Below are 14,892 nucleotides of genomic sequence, written 5' to 3' on the forward strand. Positions count from 1 at the left end.
CACGGAAGTAATCTCTAGTCATAAAAGTTACCTATAGGTAACCAGCTGGTTCCTAGGCAAAATATCAAGGCAAGAAGTCAACATCATCTGACTGCAGTCCACAAATCTCATGGAATAGTTATCAGCTTATTCAGTATATCAAAAAGTAACTTCACTCACCTTTCAAATCTTTTAATAAGTGTTTCTCGACTTCCAGTATAATTTAATCCATGCTCTTTCAATTTCTTTTTCAAGTCAGCCTGCTTCAATAAACTGAATACTGGTTTTTTCAGTAGCTTCCGAGTTTCATGTTGTTGTTCTCTGTAATAATTTTGTCACTGTAAATCTTAAGAAAACTGTTTCATCAACAATAAGTGAAGCATCAAAACATCAATCAACTGATCACTTAAATGAAGATCCAGTCGTATTAAAATCTGTATACTAGCTAGATAAAATTGCTAGAAAAGTAATGTAGCTATTTACACTTTATGAAGAAGCTAAGTTGTTTCATATATTCTACATCTACATCTACATAGATACTCCACAAGCCACTGTACACTGCATGGTGAAGGGTACCCTGTACCACTACTAGTCATTTCCTTTCCTGTTCCACTCACAAATAGAGTGAGGGAAAAATGACTGTCTGTTGCCTCTATGTGGGGTCCTAATTTCTTGTATCTTATCTTTGTGGTCCTTATGTGCAATGTATGTTGGCAGCAGTAGAATTGCTAGGTAGTCAACTTCAGATACCGGTTCTCTAAATTTTCACCATAATGTTTCTCGAAAAGAACATCGCCTTCCCTCCAGGGATTCCTATATGAATTCCCGAAGCATATCCATAATATGTGTTGTTCATACCTACCTGTAACAGATCTTCCAGCCTGCTACTGAATTGCTTTGATGTCTTCCTTCAATCCGACCTGGTACGGATCCCAAGAGTACTTAAGAATAGGTTGCACCAGTGTCCCGTATGTGATCTCCTTTACAGGTGAACCACTCTTTCCTAAAATTATCTGAATAAACTGAAGTCAACCACTCACCTTTCCTACCGCAGTTCTCACACACTCATTCTATTTCCTATCACTTTGCAACATTATGCCAAGGTATTTAAATGTTTTGACTTTGAAGCAGGACACTAGCAATACTGCATCCGAACATTACTGGTTCGTTCTTCCTACTCATCCGCATCAACTTACATTTTTCCACATTTAGAGCTAGCTGCCAGCCATTCATCACAGAAACTGGAAATTTTGTCTAAATCATCTTGTATCTCTCTACAATCTCTCAACTTCAACAGCTTACCGTACACCACAGAATCATCAGTAATCAACCACAGATTGCTTCCCACCCTGTCTGCAAAATCATTTATGTATACAGAGAACAACAGTGCTCCTATCAAACTTCCCTAGGGAAGACAACGTACTGGGATCTATTATTTAAGAAGTCTTTCAGCTACTCATATATCTGTGAACTCATATATCTTCATTAACAGCCTGCAATGGGACACCGTGTCAAATGCTTTTTCCAGAAATCTAGAAACATGGAATGTGCCTGTTGCTCTTCATCCATAGTTTGCAGTATATCATGTGAGAAAAGGGCAAGCTGAATTTCACACAAGCGATGTTTTATAAAACCATGCGCATTCGTGGACATACGCTTCTCAGTCTCAAAAAACTTTAATATTTCAAACTGAGAACATGTTCAAGGATTCTTCAGCAAACCAAAGTTAGGAATATTGGTCCATAATTTTCGGGGTCCGTTCTTTTACCCTTATTATATACAGGAGTCACTTGCACTTTTTTCCAGTCACTTGGGACTTTGTGCTGGGCGAGAGATTCACGGTAAATGCAGGCTAGATGAGGGGGCCAATGCCACAGAGTACTCTTTGTAAAACCAAACTGGGATTCCATCTGGACCTGATGATTTACTTGTTTTCATATCTTTCAGTTGTTTCTCTATGCCACAGATGAACAACCCTGAAACAACACTGTTATAATAATGCTCCCTGAATCATTACCAATTCCCTGACACCAGTTACTATCGGCATCACTCATGGAATTTCAGACATTTTACCACTGTCTGTGGTACATCACAAACAGTCTGAGTGAACCTAATAAAATATAACCTTACTGTCTGAATTCCATAAACATATCCTTTCATTCAGGGCCATAACTTAAAACCTCATATTAGCAATAATCATTAAATGCTTTACCCATTTCTATGAAGAATGCAACTGTAAAAATATAATTATATATCTAATAATTATTATTAGTTCTGATGTTCATTTAGAAAATGATCAAATGTCAGTCATGTTTCTACGGCAGATTCAATGAATCATGACATGCAACATTCCAACATGTGTACCTGTTCCGTAACATCTACCCATCAATTGCAGCAGAACAATTACTGTGTGCTGGAAGGAAGGAGGGGAGATTAGGATTTAAAATTCCACCAATGAGGAAGTAATTGCAGACAGACCATAATCCACAGTTGAAGAAAGAAATCAGTTGTGTCTTGTTCAAAGTAATGAAACTGGCATACCTTATGCAATTTGCAGAAGCCACAGAAAACCAAAATATGGTTAGTTACACAAGGATTTCAATTACATCCTTGCAAAAGTAACTCAAGTGTATTACCACTGTGCCACCTTTCTTGATTTAGCGACAAGAATGCAGAACATTGGTAGGTTCATTAGTAACAGCAAAAAAATATATTTTCCGCTGTGTGGTTTCAGTTGCCACTGCAGTTGTGTGTGTGTGTGTGTGTGTGTGTGTGTGTGTGTGTGTGTATTGTTGACAAAGGCCTTAATGGCCAAAAACTTTAATTGTGAGAGTCTTTTTGTTGTGCCTATCTGTGACTCCGCATCTCCACTATATGGCAAGTAGCAACTTTCTTTCTCATAATATTGTTACAGTCCGCGGCCATTTTTATATCTGCCTGATCACTACCTGCTTTCCTCCTCATCCTCCATTGGGCATAAAAATTTTATTATCAAATATACATTGCACAGACAGCAAAAACAGGTGCATTTAAATTATCGTATTTACCAGACTACAAGACAACCCTGAATATAAGATGAGACACCCTGCCCACCCACCCTTTTTTCTTGAAGAGGCTTCTTCAGAAATTTTTATTGTTAACATGTTCTGATTAATCAAAATCACAAACTGTTTTACTGATGTAAAGCAATCTGCAGTATCACTAGTTCCTAATCAGCATCACTGGTATCATTTTCGTTTATGACTATTGCCACATCTTTCTTCCTGATAGTCCTCTCACATTATGTCATATTCTGAGTTGTCCATAGTATTAGATACACAGCATTTTTTGAATCCTTTAAGTACAGATTCACTACAGATTCCCCTGCACGGCGTAAGGATCCACTGCCCCAGCACAGGTGTTGAGGGGTTTCATTTAGTTACCCTCCTGAAGTGCGGACATGAGCTCCTTCAAGAGCCTTAAAAGGTCAGTTCACAACACCATACATTACTTGAAATGTGAAGTCACACTACCAGGAATTATTGCCAGGTCTGTGTTGTTCTTTGGTACTGTCACATCAAAACCACTCTCAAGTCCAATTGTGAATGAAGGATCATCATTGATGTACAACCACCTAGAACTAAAAGAATGTTTACTATCAACACCAACATACAGCTGAAACAGAAATTACCTCCAGACTGCTGGCATTCACACATTGATCAAATAATCCATAATACATGAGGTTCATTCAAATGAAACTTGGTCAGTGCGTCTACCTTTGCCTTACACGTAAGGTAGCACCACGTAACTACGGGTGTGGTGGCACCATCTAGTGGTAGAGAGAGACTGACACCTGCACACCGTTTGATGTTGCATAGCGGCAGTGTGGTTTCACGTCAAAGAGAAGGTGGTCACACAAGTTGTCACCCACTACCAAACATGAAGGCGATTAAGCAGGAACAACGAGGAGTGATTCGATTTTTGGCGGCAGAGGAAGCTGGAGGCCTTGAAATGTATCAATGGATGAAGGCTGTGGACAGTGAGCACAGTCTTAGTTGTTCAAGTGTTGGGAAATGGCTCTAACAATTCTTTGAGGGGCGCGAGTCACTGGAAGATGATGCTCGTCCTGGACGGGTTCATCGTGTCATCACACTGGAAATGGTTGCGGAAGTGAATGCTTTAGTCTTGGACAACCGCAGAATCACCGTGGACGAGATCCATTAGTGTTTGGATCTCTAAAACAAGCTATTTGTGGATATCGATTTGCAACGGGCGACGAAGTGTGTGACTGGGTCCAGGCCTGGATCCGACAGCAGCTTACTAGCTTCTTCAAGGATGGAATCAACCAGCTAGTGTCGCAATGGGATAAATGTGCCAACAGTTTTGGTGACTATTTTTGGGTATGTGTACTGTGTATAACTTCATTTTTGAGTTAATAAAATCGTTACCGTTACTTTACACTAATGAGCAGGTTCCATTTGAATGCCCCATATACAAACGTTACAAACAGAAGATACTTCAAGAACCTTCCAGACTTGATAATGACCAAATAATTGCTGGTCAGATTTGAACTGGTAACCTGCAGCATACTAGCGAGTGATGCTAACCACTACACCACACTGAATGCACCACAGCTTATGGTACTGTTCCCTCTCCTGGAGAAACAGCGACCTGCTGTTTCTGATATTCTCACTGGACCTAGATCATGTCAATGATTATCTGTACAACAGTACTAGCTGAGCTTCACATTTTGGTCATGTTTGTACATCCTCTTCACTATGATAAGCGTCAAATGCAGTTCCGCCTGTCAAAGCTTCACAATCATTGAGTGGGTCTTCAGATACCTTGAACTTAGCGTAACTGATCTGCATGTCTGAACTGCACTAGGGCTTCATATGGAGATGTCTGTGCTTTTGTCTTCTTGAGAAGGGTGGTTATAATCCTCGACTTCACATGTGGCATCTGACATGTGAATTAGGATACAACACAGCCCAAATCAGCACTTACGTAACTTTTCTGATAATCCCACTTTCCACACAAGTGAAAAAATTTGTACCAAGAATTCCGAGCTGTATCTTGCTGCCCGGCACATGGTTTTATAGTGCTCTCAGTCTTTTCCCTAGGCATCCAGGGTCCACACGAAAGCCAGCTGTCCTGGTGATGATGTGTTTCACGTAATCCAGAGCATTATCTACTTGAAACTGGAATAGCGTTTCCATTGTCATTTCAGACTCGTGACTGTGGAGCAGAAAGAATCATGTAAAGCCTGTACTGTCCTGTTTCACTGTATTGTATGCAAATATCACAACAGACAGTACTGTATCCAAATATCTCTGTTTGAAATTAATGTAGGTTGAGACCATATCTGTCAGAGCCTTATTAAAGAATTCCTTGAGGCCATTTGTCTATGGATGGTACGTAGTTGTAATCCGGTGGGTGCAGTCGCAACGTGAACGTACGTCTGATACTGGAAAACTTTTCAGAGATCATCACACAGGGTGCTCCGTGCTTCAAAATTATGTCTTCTACAAGGAACTTTTCAATTCCCAGAGTTTCTGCTTTGGTGACAGTATAGCAAGTGATACAGTCAGTGTTGGCTATTATTCATCGATTCCCTTTAATGAACTTCAGGAACACCCAGCAGAGGTCAATACAAAAACAGTGGAATGGGCTGCTGCAGGTGGAGATTTCATCCATGTTGCTGTATTCTGCTAAAGGATTCCTTGAAAGGCAGTCGGCATCCTTGTGCTTGCATCAACTTTTGTATACCACTTCAACATCAATGCCCATCTCACAAGTCAACCCAATGAATCCTTCCGGTTAGGTCAGCCAACATAGAGAATGATAGTCATCACAAAGGTGAATGATATACAAAATAAATACAGCTGGAACTTGTTGATGGCCTACACAAATGCAAGACTCTTTCTCCGTACAGCACTTTTTCTCTGACTTGAGAGTACTCTGAAAGCATAAACTAGCGCCTTCCTGAATTTGCATCAGAAATGTCCTCATCCCAAAACTGCTGGGAGATGATGTTAGCCCCTTCTTTAAGGATAAGGATCTTTCTTGTGCCTCGTTCCAGGAAAATTTGTCATCTCCCTGCAGTAGTTTTTGCAAGGGATGTGCCTTGGTAAAGAAGTGCTTTATCAATTGCCGACTGTACAAGTAGACTCTCACATCGTGAATGTGCCGAGGACTCAGAACATCTGTGCTGCTCTAATTTTCTTTGAGCTTGGAAGAGGGTCCATTGCCATCCGTGGATTCAGGCAGAAGTCTACAGTCCAAACTTACTTCAATGCGAATGTAAGGCAGCACAGATCATCTTCAAATGACTTCAAAAAAATGAAACTGTCATCCAGGTAGCAAAGACACATTTAGACAAGTCAGTTTAAGGTGTCGAAGCAGGTTGTTCATCACACATTTGATGGTGTCTGGAGTGTTAAATAGTCCAAATGGCATAACTTTGAACTCTAGAAGCCATCTGGAGTTATGAAAGCCTTTTTACGGTCAGTCTCATCAACAATGATTTGTCGGTAGCCTGTCTGCATGTCAACAGTGGAGAAATACTCAGCAATGGACAGACCTCTTTCTTCGTGATTTTGTTCAATCTTTGGAAGTCAATGCAGAAATGGAATCTGCCATCCTCTTCCTTCACAATGACAACAGGACAGGATCAATGACACTGAAAATTCTGATATCATTTTGCAGTATCTTCACCACTTCCTCCTGGATTATCCATTGTTCAGCTGGCGACACTCTTCATGAGTGTTGACTAACTGTTAGATAATCCCCAGTGTTGATACTCTGTTTTATCATGGGCTGCTTGGTATGTCTTTTCCAGCAATCCAAATTTCAAGGCATCCGAAAATTGACATACAATGGGTATCACATGCCAATGTTTCTGCTTGGTCTGGTGAGATCGTATTGGCAGTTCGACAGCAGCTTTGTACTCTGCAGATCACGATTTTTTTGTCGATGATGATACTCATGGCAATTAGTAATCCAAAGTACTCCTTCATCTTAGACAATGCTTATGATCATGGCTGGCATGTATATGTTTTTTTGTATGCCAAAGTAGTTTTATGCAGTTGACAAAAGCTTCACAGTTTAGCTGAGCATTTTGATTGACAAATGGAACTTGTCTCAAAGATGATGGGATAACAACATCTTCATGTTTTCAACAGCAACCAACCACACACAGCAATCTTTGTTATGTGTGCTTGTTGAAATTACTTTGTAATCCTGGAGTTCTGACTTTAGAGTCTATGATTGCTTGTGATGTCTGCAAGAAGTCCCATCTGAGAATAACATTATGACCACATTCTGCCAAAATGACAAATTCGAAGAGCCTTATTCTGCCATTGATAGTTACTTTTGCCATAAATGTTCCTGTTGGCTGGACACATCTCGCATTCGCGACCTTCAGCACAATTTCTTTCATATCACAAAACATAATTTTCTTTAACCAGTGATTAAAATGATTTGACATTACAGAAAAAGTCAACTAGCGCTCAGACTCGTTGGCCACTGACAACATTTCATATCATCTTGGCACCAATTGTCCATTGAGGATTTTCATATGTGCTGACTTCATCCCCGTATGCGGTCACCTTGCTCATCTTTTCTGAATTCGGTGGTTAGGTGAGCTGCTGGTGCTTCTGTACGGGAATAGCTATGGCAAGTTGGGGAGTCACTTTGTCCAGGATATGATGTGGAGCTTCTGCCAATGTTGACTATAATCATCTGAAGTTCTGTTTTGTTCTTGTTTTAGGCCACAAAAACAACTAGGGCCATACATGTCCATATAAGAATGGTAGGACTCGAAGACAAAGAGGAGTTAAAAACGACTACACATTAATTCCAGTGGCCAGAAGAGAAGATAGCTAAAAACAGGGATGTGGAGACGTGTCTATAAAATACACCATAAAGAAACAGAGCTTCTGAACTACAAATTACATGTTATGACAGATAAAAAGTAAAATGCGGTCGACGGTCCGCGCATCGTTCACTAAAATGGCCGATAACTCAGATGGCAAACACAAATGAGAATGTGAACTTCAGAGGAGGTTGGCCCATACGATAGAAAGGAGAGTGGAACTATTACAAGAACTAGTGGATGAAATCCAGCTAGTTTTTTTGCTATCCCAAAGAAGGTGACGACACAGTGCACGCAACTGTTTATACTTAATGCAGTTTGCCATCGAAGGATGATGGTTAAAGAAGCAGAGAGCATATCTCCATGTGTGAATTCTGTTGATGCAAAGACTGGGGCGTGGCATGGTAAAGAGAAAGTGCGAGGAATGGAATGTTTTGGGGGGGGTAAGGGTAATGTTTGTAAGATATTCTACTTAATCATCACAAATGGGAAAATGTTGTTTGTCGAAGGTCGCCAGGGAGGAGTAAAGCCTCCAGGCAGCCTTAGTAAGCTGCCATTTGGGTGCGCATGTAGGTGGAGCAGGAAGAGAGTGCGTGTGGGCACTTAGGAGGCATCTACTTTTTTCATCACCCAATGGACTGCAATGATGCCTAATCAGAGAGGTATATTTGGATTTTTGCCTCGGTCAGACCATTGAGCAACCTAGTGTAAATAACACTACAGGACAGCCATGGAAGAGTGAAGCTGCAAGCAGTTGTTGTGCTTGAGAGTCAGAAGTAGACCCCAAAAGCAAAGAGCTATTGAATAAACGAGAGTAGAATTTAACAGGGCCAGCAATTGCATCAACACCTTTCTAAATAATAAATGGGATACCATATGAAGGACTGACCATCTTCAGTATGTGAAACCACAAGGAACCATGATGAATCGTTAGCCTCATTCTGCTTATTTTTTGTAGATACTGACTGTGAAGATGATTGCCTCATTGTGAGAAATTCCCCCATGATTGCCAGACTCTCTGATGGCATGCTCCTTCCAACTGGGGCTCCCTTCAAAAGGGGGTGCACCCACCTTAGGTGATTATTCACACCTCAGGTCACACCACCCGAACACCTGACAAAGGGAGGGTTGGGGTTGGGGCTGGGGTTGGGTTGTTGTGGGGGAGGAGACCAGACAGCAAGGTCATCGGTCTCATCAGATTAGGGAAGGCCGGGGAAGGAAGTCGGCCGTGCCCTTTCAAAGGAACCATCTCGGCATTTGCATAAAGCTATTTAGGGAATGCCGGAAAACCTACATCAAGATGGCTGGATGCAGGATTGAATCGTCGTCCTCCCAAATGTGAGTCCAGTGTGCTAACCACTGCACCACCTCGCTCGGTTGACAGAGGGACCAATCGGCAATTTGGGAAAGTAGCTGCTCAAGCAATCACCCCTCCCTGGGCCTTGCCTGTACCAGAGGGTACATGTAAACCCTATCTGGCAACCCAGGGCTGGGAATTATGCATTACCCAGTCACCTGTTATGCATCAGATGCATGGGCTGGCCTTCAGGAGCACACAGGGAGGAAGAAGAAAAAAGAGGGACCTCAAACACCAAAGTGGAGGAAGAATAGGAGAAGGCTAACGAAGATAGAAAAAAGGGAATGAAAAACAGCGGAGAGGCTGTTCTGATGTTGGCCACAGAAAAAGCAGAACACATTTCCAAAAACATTCCAGACATGTTCCCCAAGAGAGGAGTAAATAGAATAGTAGGAGGATAGACCTGCAGCTTGGAAGGGAAAACTATGCTGCAAAGGCTGGGGCCCCATGGTAAACAAGCACAAACCCACAAGAGCGGTGAGCCCCCGGGTGGGGGGTGAGGGGTCATCTGCAGTTGATTGGCATGAATAGAAATGCTGTGATGACTTATGTATAGCAGTGTAGTAGTCGTCGAACACTTGTCTTCTTTCTCTACAGTAGCACACAAAATATCAAGAGCATCCACATGAAAACAGACCAAATGACTGTTCTTATACAGGGCATTTTGCTCGGTGAAGAAATTAGTTGTACCCGCACTGGTTGTATGCTGGGTTGTCCTTCGATGGCGGTGGAGTATATCCAAGTTCATTAATTTATTTTTTCATAACACATTTGAATCGTGGTGAAAATTGTTGTCATCAAACAATACATCTCTTCATCAACATCCTCTGCTACTTCATTACGATGGGATCAACTTTCATTGCCACTATCTTGTGTACTCAGTCTGACATTCATAGATGCCATGTACTGCTACATCTCTTCTCTTACTATATGGCGTATGAGAGAAGTGAGGATGTGCTGGTCTTCCACAACTGCCATAGGAAACACATTAGTGAGTTGATCATACCTCTTTCACATGACTCTTTTTTTCTGTTTCATTCCCTCAATGTGCTGGCATCACATGGCGAATTCTTCTGTTGTGAAATCTTTTAATAGAAGAGCTTGGTATATGTCTTATTCAACTCCTTTCATCAAATGTGAAATTTTGTCAGCTTCTGTCATATTCAGAGCCACATTGTTATAGAGAGCCAAAATATTCCGTACACATCGTTGTGTCATTTTGTCATGATTTTGGGCCCTGTCCTAAACTGACTTGGCCCCCTCATGAACCATGGAACTTGCCACTGATGGGCAGGCTTGCATGACTCAGCGATACAGATAGCCATACCGTAGGTGCAACCACAACGGACAGGTGTCTGTTGAGAGGCCAGCCAAACATGTGGTTCCAGAAGAGGGGCATCAGCCTTTTCAGTAATTGCAGGGCCAATATTCTGGATGATTGACTGATTTGGCCTTGTAATGTCAAGTAAAATGCCCTGATGTGCTGGTACTGTGAACGGCTGAAAGCATGAGGAAACTACAGCCATAACTTTCCCCGAGGGCATGCAGCTTTACTGTATGGTTAAGTGGTGGTAATGTTCTCTTGGGTAAAATATTTTGGAGGTAAAATAGTCCCCCATTCGGATCTCCAGGTGGGGACTACTCAGGAGCATGTCGTTATCAGGAGAAACAAAACTAGTGTTCTACAGATCAGAGCATGGAATGTCAGATCCCTTAACCAGGCACGTACGTTAGAAAATTTAGAAAGGGAAATGGACAGGTTAAGTTAGATACAGTGGGAATTAGCGAAGTTTGGTGGCAGGGGGAACAAGACTTCTGGACAAGTGAATACAGAGTTATAAATACAAAATCAAATATAAGTAATGTAGGAGTGGGTTTCATAACGAATAAAAAATGGAAACACGGATAAGCTACTACGAATAGCACAGTGAATGCATTATTGTAGCCAAGATAGACACGAAGCCCATACCTGCTACAGTATTACAAGTTTATATGTTAACTAACTCCGCATATGAAGAAGAGATTGAAGAAATGTATGATGCGATAAGAGAAATTATTCAGAGTAGGGAGACAAAAATTTAATAGTCATGGGGGCCAAGAATTCGATAGTAGGAAAAGGAAGAAAAGGAAAGGTAGTAGGCGAATATGGACTGGGGTAAAGAATGAGAGAGAAAGCAAATTGGTAGAATTTTGCACAGAGCACAACTTAATGATAGCTGACACTTGGTTTAAGAATCATGAAAGAAGACTGTATTCATGGAAGGGGCCTGCGGACACTGGAAGCTTTCAGATGGATTCTATAATGGTAACACAGAGATTTCAGCACCAGGTTTTAAATTATAAGACATTTCCAGGGGCAGATGTGGACTCTGACCGCAGTTTATTGATTATGAACTGTAGATTAAAACTGAAGAAATTGCAAAAAGGTAGGAATTTAAGGAGCTGGGACTTGGATAAACTGAAAGAACCAGAAGTTCTAGAGAGTTTTAGTGGGAGCATTAGGGAACGACTGACAAGAATGGGAAAAAAGAATACAGTACAAGAACAATGGGTAGCTTTGAGAGATGGAATACTGAAGGCAGAGCAGAGGTTCAAGTAGATAAAAAGACGAAGGCTAGTAGAAACACTTGGGTAACAGAAGAGATGTTGAATTTAACTGATGAAAGAAGAAAATATAAAAATGCAGTAAATGAAGCACGTGAAAAGGAATACCAATGCCTCAAAAATGAGATCGACAGGAACTGCAAAATGGCTAAGCAGGGATGGCTAAAGCACAAGTATAAGGATATAGAAGCATATATCACGAGGGGTAAGACAGATACTGTCTACAGGAAATTAAGGAGACCTTTTAAGAAAAGAGAACCACCTGTATGAATATCAAGAGTTCAGATGGAATACCAGTCCTAAGCAAAGAAGGGAGAGCAGAAAGGGGGAAGGAGTATATAGAAGGTCCACACAAGGGAGATGTACTTGAGGGCAGTATTATGGAAATGGAAGTGGACATAGATAAAGGTGGAGTGGGAATGATAGATATGATACTGTGTGAAGAATTTGACAGGGCACTGAAAGACCTGAGTCGAAACGAGGCCCCGGAAGTAGACAACATTCCATTAGAACTACTGGTAGCCTTGGGTGAGCCAGCCATGACAAAACTCTTCCACTTGAGAGCAAGATGTATGTGACAAGTGAAATACCTTCAGCCTTCAAGAAGAATACAATAATTCCAATTCCAAAGAAAGCGGGTGTTGACCAGTGTGAAAATTACCGAACTATTAGTTTAACAAGACACGGCTGCCAAATACTAACAAAAATCCTCTACAGAATAACAAGACACGGCTGCCAAATACTAACACAAATCCTCTACAGAAGAATGGAAAAACTGGTAGAACCCAACCTCAAGGAAGATCAGTTTGGAGTCCGGAGAAACGCAGGAACATGCGAAGCAATACTGACCCTACGACTTTTCATAGGAGATAGGTTAAGGAAAGGCAAACCTACATTTATATCATTTGTAGACTTAAAGCAAGCTTTTGACAATGACAATATTGACTGCAAACTCTCTTTCAAATTCTAAAGGTGACAGGGGTCAAATACAATTTGTACAGAAACCAGATGGCAGTTATAAGAGTCGCGGGACATGAAAGGGAAGCAGTGCTTGAGAAGGGATTGAGACAGGGTTGTAGCCTGTCCCCGATGTTCGCTCAGTATATTGAGCAAGCAGTAAAGGAAACAACAGAAAAATTTGGAGTAGGAATTAAAGTCCAGGGAGAAGAAATAAAAACTTGAGGTTTGCCGATGGCATTGTAATTCATTCAGAGACAGCAAAGGATTTGGAAGAGCAGTTGAACGGAATCGACAATGTCTTGAAAGGAGGATATAAGATGAACATTAAGGAAAGAAAAACGAAGATAATGGCGTGTGTTCTAATTAAATCAAGTGATGCTGAGGGAATTAGATTAGGAAATGAATAGATAAGTTACGTTATTTGGGAAGCAAAATAACTGATGGTGACCAATGTAGGGAAGATATATAATGCAGATCGACAATGGCAAGAAAATCATTTCTGAAGCATAGAAATTTGTTAATATCGAGTACAGATTTAAGTGTCAGGAAGTCCTTTCTGAAAGTATTTGTATGGAGTGTAGCTACAAATGGAAGTGAAACATGGAAGATTAACAGTTTAGACAAGAAGAGAATAGAAGCTTTTGAAAGGTGGTGCTACAGAAGAATACTGAAGATTTGATGGGTAGATCACACAACTAATGAGGTGCTACTGAACAGAATTGGAGAGAAGAGGAATTTGTGGCACAATCTGACTAGAAGAAAGGATTGGTTGGTAGGTCACGTTCTGACGCATCAAGAGATCACCACTTTAGTATTGGAGGGAAGCATGGCGGGTAAAAATCATAGAGAGAGACAAAGTGATTAATACACTAAACACATTCAGAAGGATGTAGGGTGCAGTAGTTACTCAGAGATGAAGGGGCTTGCACAAGATAGAGTGGTATGGAGAGCTGCATCGAACCATTCTCTGGACTGAAGACCACAACTACAAACTGACTTTTTGTCGAATGTCACCAAATGGTTTCCTTCAATTTGACCTGGAATTTGTCAAATTATTGAAGCTTCTCTTCACTGTTTTCGAACCACAGCTGGACTGTTCCATCCAAGTAAAAGTACGCGTTTGCCAAACAGTTCATGTCATCCTACCTGTTGTATTTGGTGACTCAGTTAAATCCTTCCAGCCATTTCAATGAGTCCTGACCAGCATCTCTGGAAAACACTGATGAATGCCTGACAAGCAGCTGACTTATTAATGGCTTGGAAACCATTAGCCTCCTGAATATACTGACTGGGCAAACAATGTACTGTTTAGATTCTAGTTCCTGTCCCTGTAGGCAACTACTTTTACGTTACTATTATATGTGTTCTTTCAGACATGTCTGAGAGAACAGACATCACACTTGCAATAATAATAGTTAACTCTTGATGGCATATCATGATCTCTTCAATGAGGGTGCACCCCAGGTCTGACCTCTTGTGTGACTCATGTTAGATGCTGTGAGCAGTGAGGAAAATGGACAGGGGAATACTACAGCAGTAGTATGCAATAAGTTAGGATTTGGGTTGGGCAGAAAGCATGCTCGGATAGCCAAAGCGATTATGGTGACTGCTCACATAAAGCGGGAAATCCAGGAAAGCAATACCACCATATGAAGGTTGGCAGCAGCATTATGATCCCTAAGGAGGGGGGGGGGGGGGGGTTGGGGCAGGATGGGGGGGGGGGGGAGATGTTACACAGATTTAGAATTTTTGACTGCTATGTCCATGCAAGCACACAGTACGATAATACCTAAAATCTGTAAAGGTATGTACACTGTTCTGAAGAATGATTTCATTAGGTAAAGCACATCACTTATGTAGTAGTGGTATATCAATTGTGTTAGGTTGGTTATAATATTTTTACATTTTTAGATATGTTTGAAACTCCATATATTCTAATAAACTATAGGAGTGGCCAATGAAGTATCTTTTACTGTGCTCCTAAGTATCTGGCGATTTTCAATTCTCTGCTTGAAGTCTACCAGCAAACTGCATTTATTGCTCTTAAATTTTCAACACATGAATGACAACTGTATTTCAATAAAATTCAGCAATGAACTCTCTATAACAATGACATGTTTCAGTTATTTTAGAATTT

The 14,892-nt window shown here is 41.1% G+C and overlaps 1 protein-coding gene across 8 annotated transcripts in view; it reads right to left on the minus strand.

Moving 5' to 3' along the window:
* LOC124710153 (E3 ubiquitin-protein ligase RAD18-like) overlaps nt 1-14,892 on the minus strand; it is a 101,854-nt gene that overhangs the window by 37,700 nt on the left and 49,262 nt on the right. For all 8 annotated transcript variants that reach the window (XM_047240901.1, XM_047240905.1, XM_047240899.1 and 5 more), the window contains one exon: nt 160-300. In XM_047240901.1, coding sequence (XP_047096857.1) covers nt 160-300 — 141 coding nt within the window. The remainder of the gene's footprint in view (nt 1-159; nt 301-14,892) is intronic.

Source organism: Schistocerca piceifrons, chromosome 1 (genome assembly GCF_021461385.2).
Source record: "Schistocerca piceifrons isolate TAMUIC-IGC-003096 chromosome 1, iqSchPice1.1, whole genome shotgun sequence".
Classification (NCBI taxonomy): Eukaryota; Metazoa; Arthropoda; class Insecta; order Orthoptera; family Acrididae; genus Schistocerca; species Schistocerca piceifrons.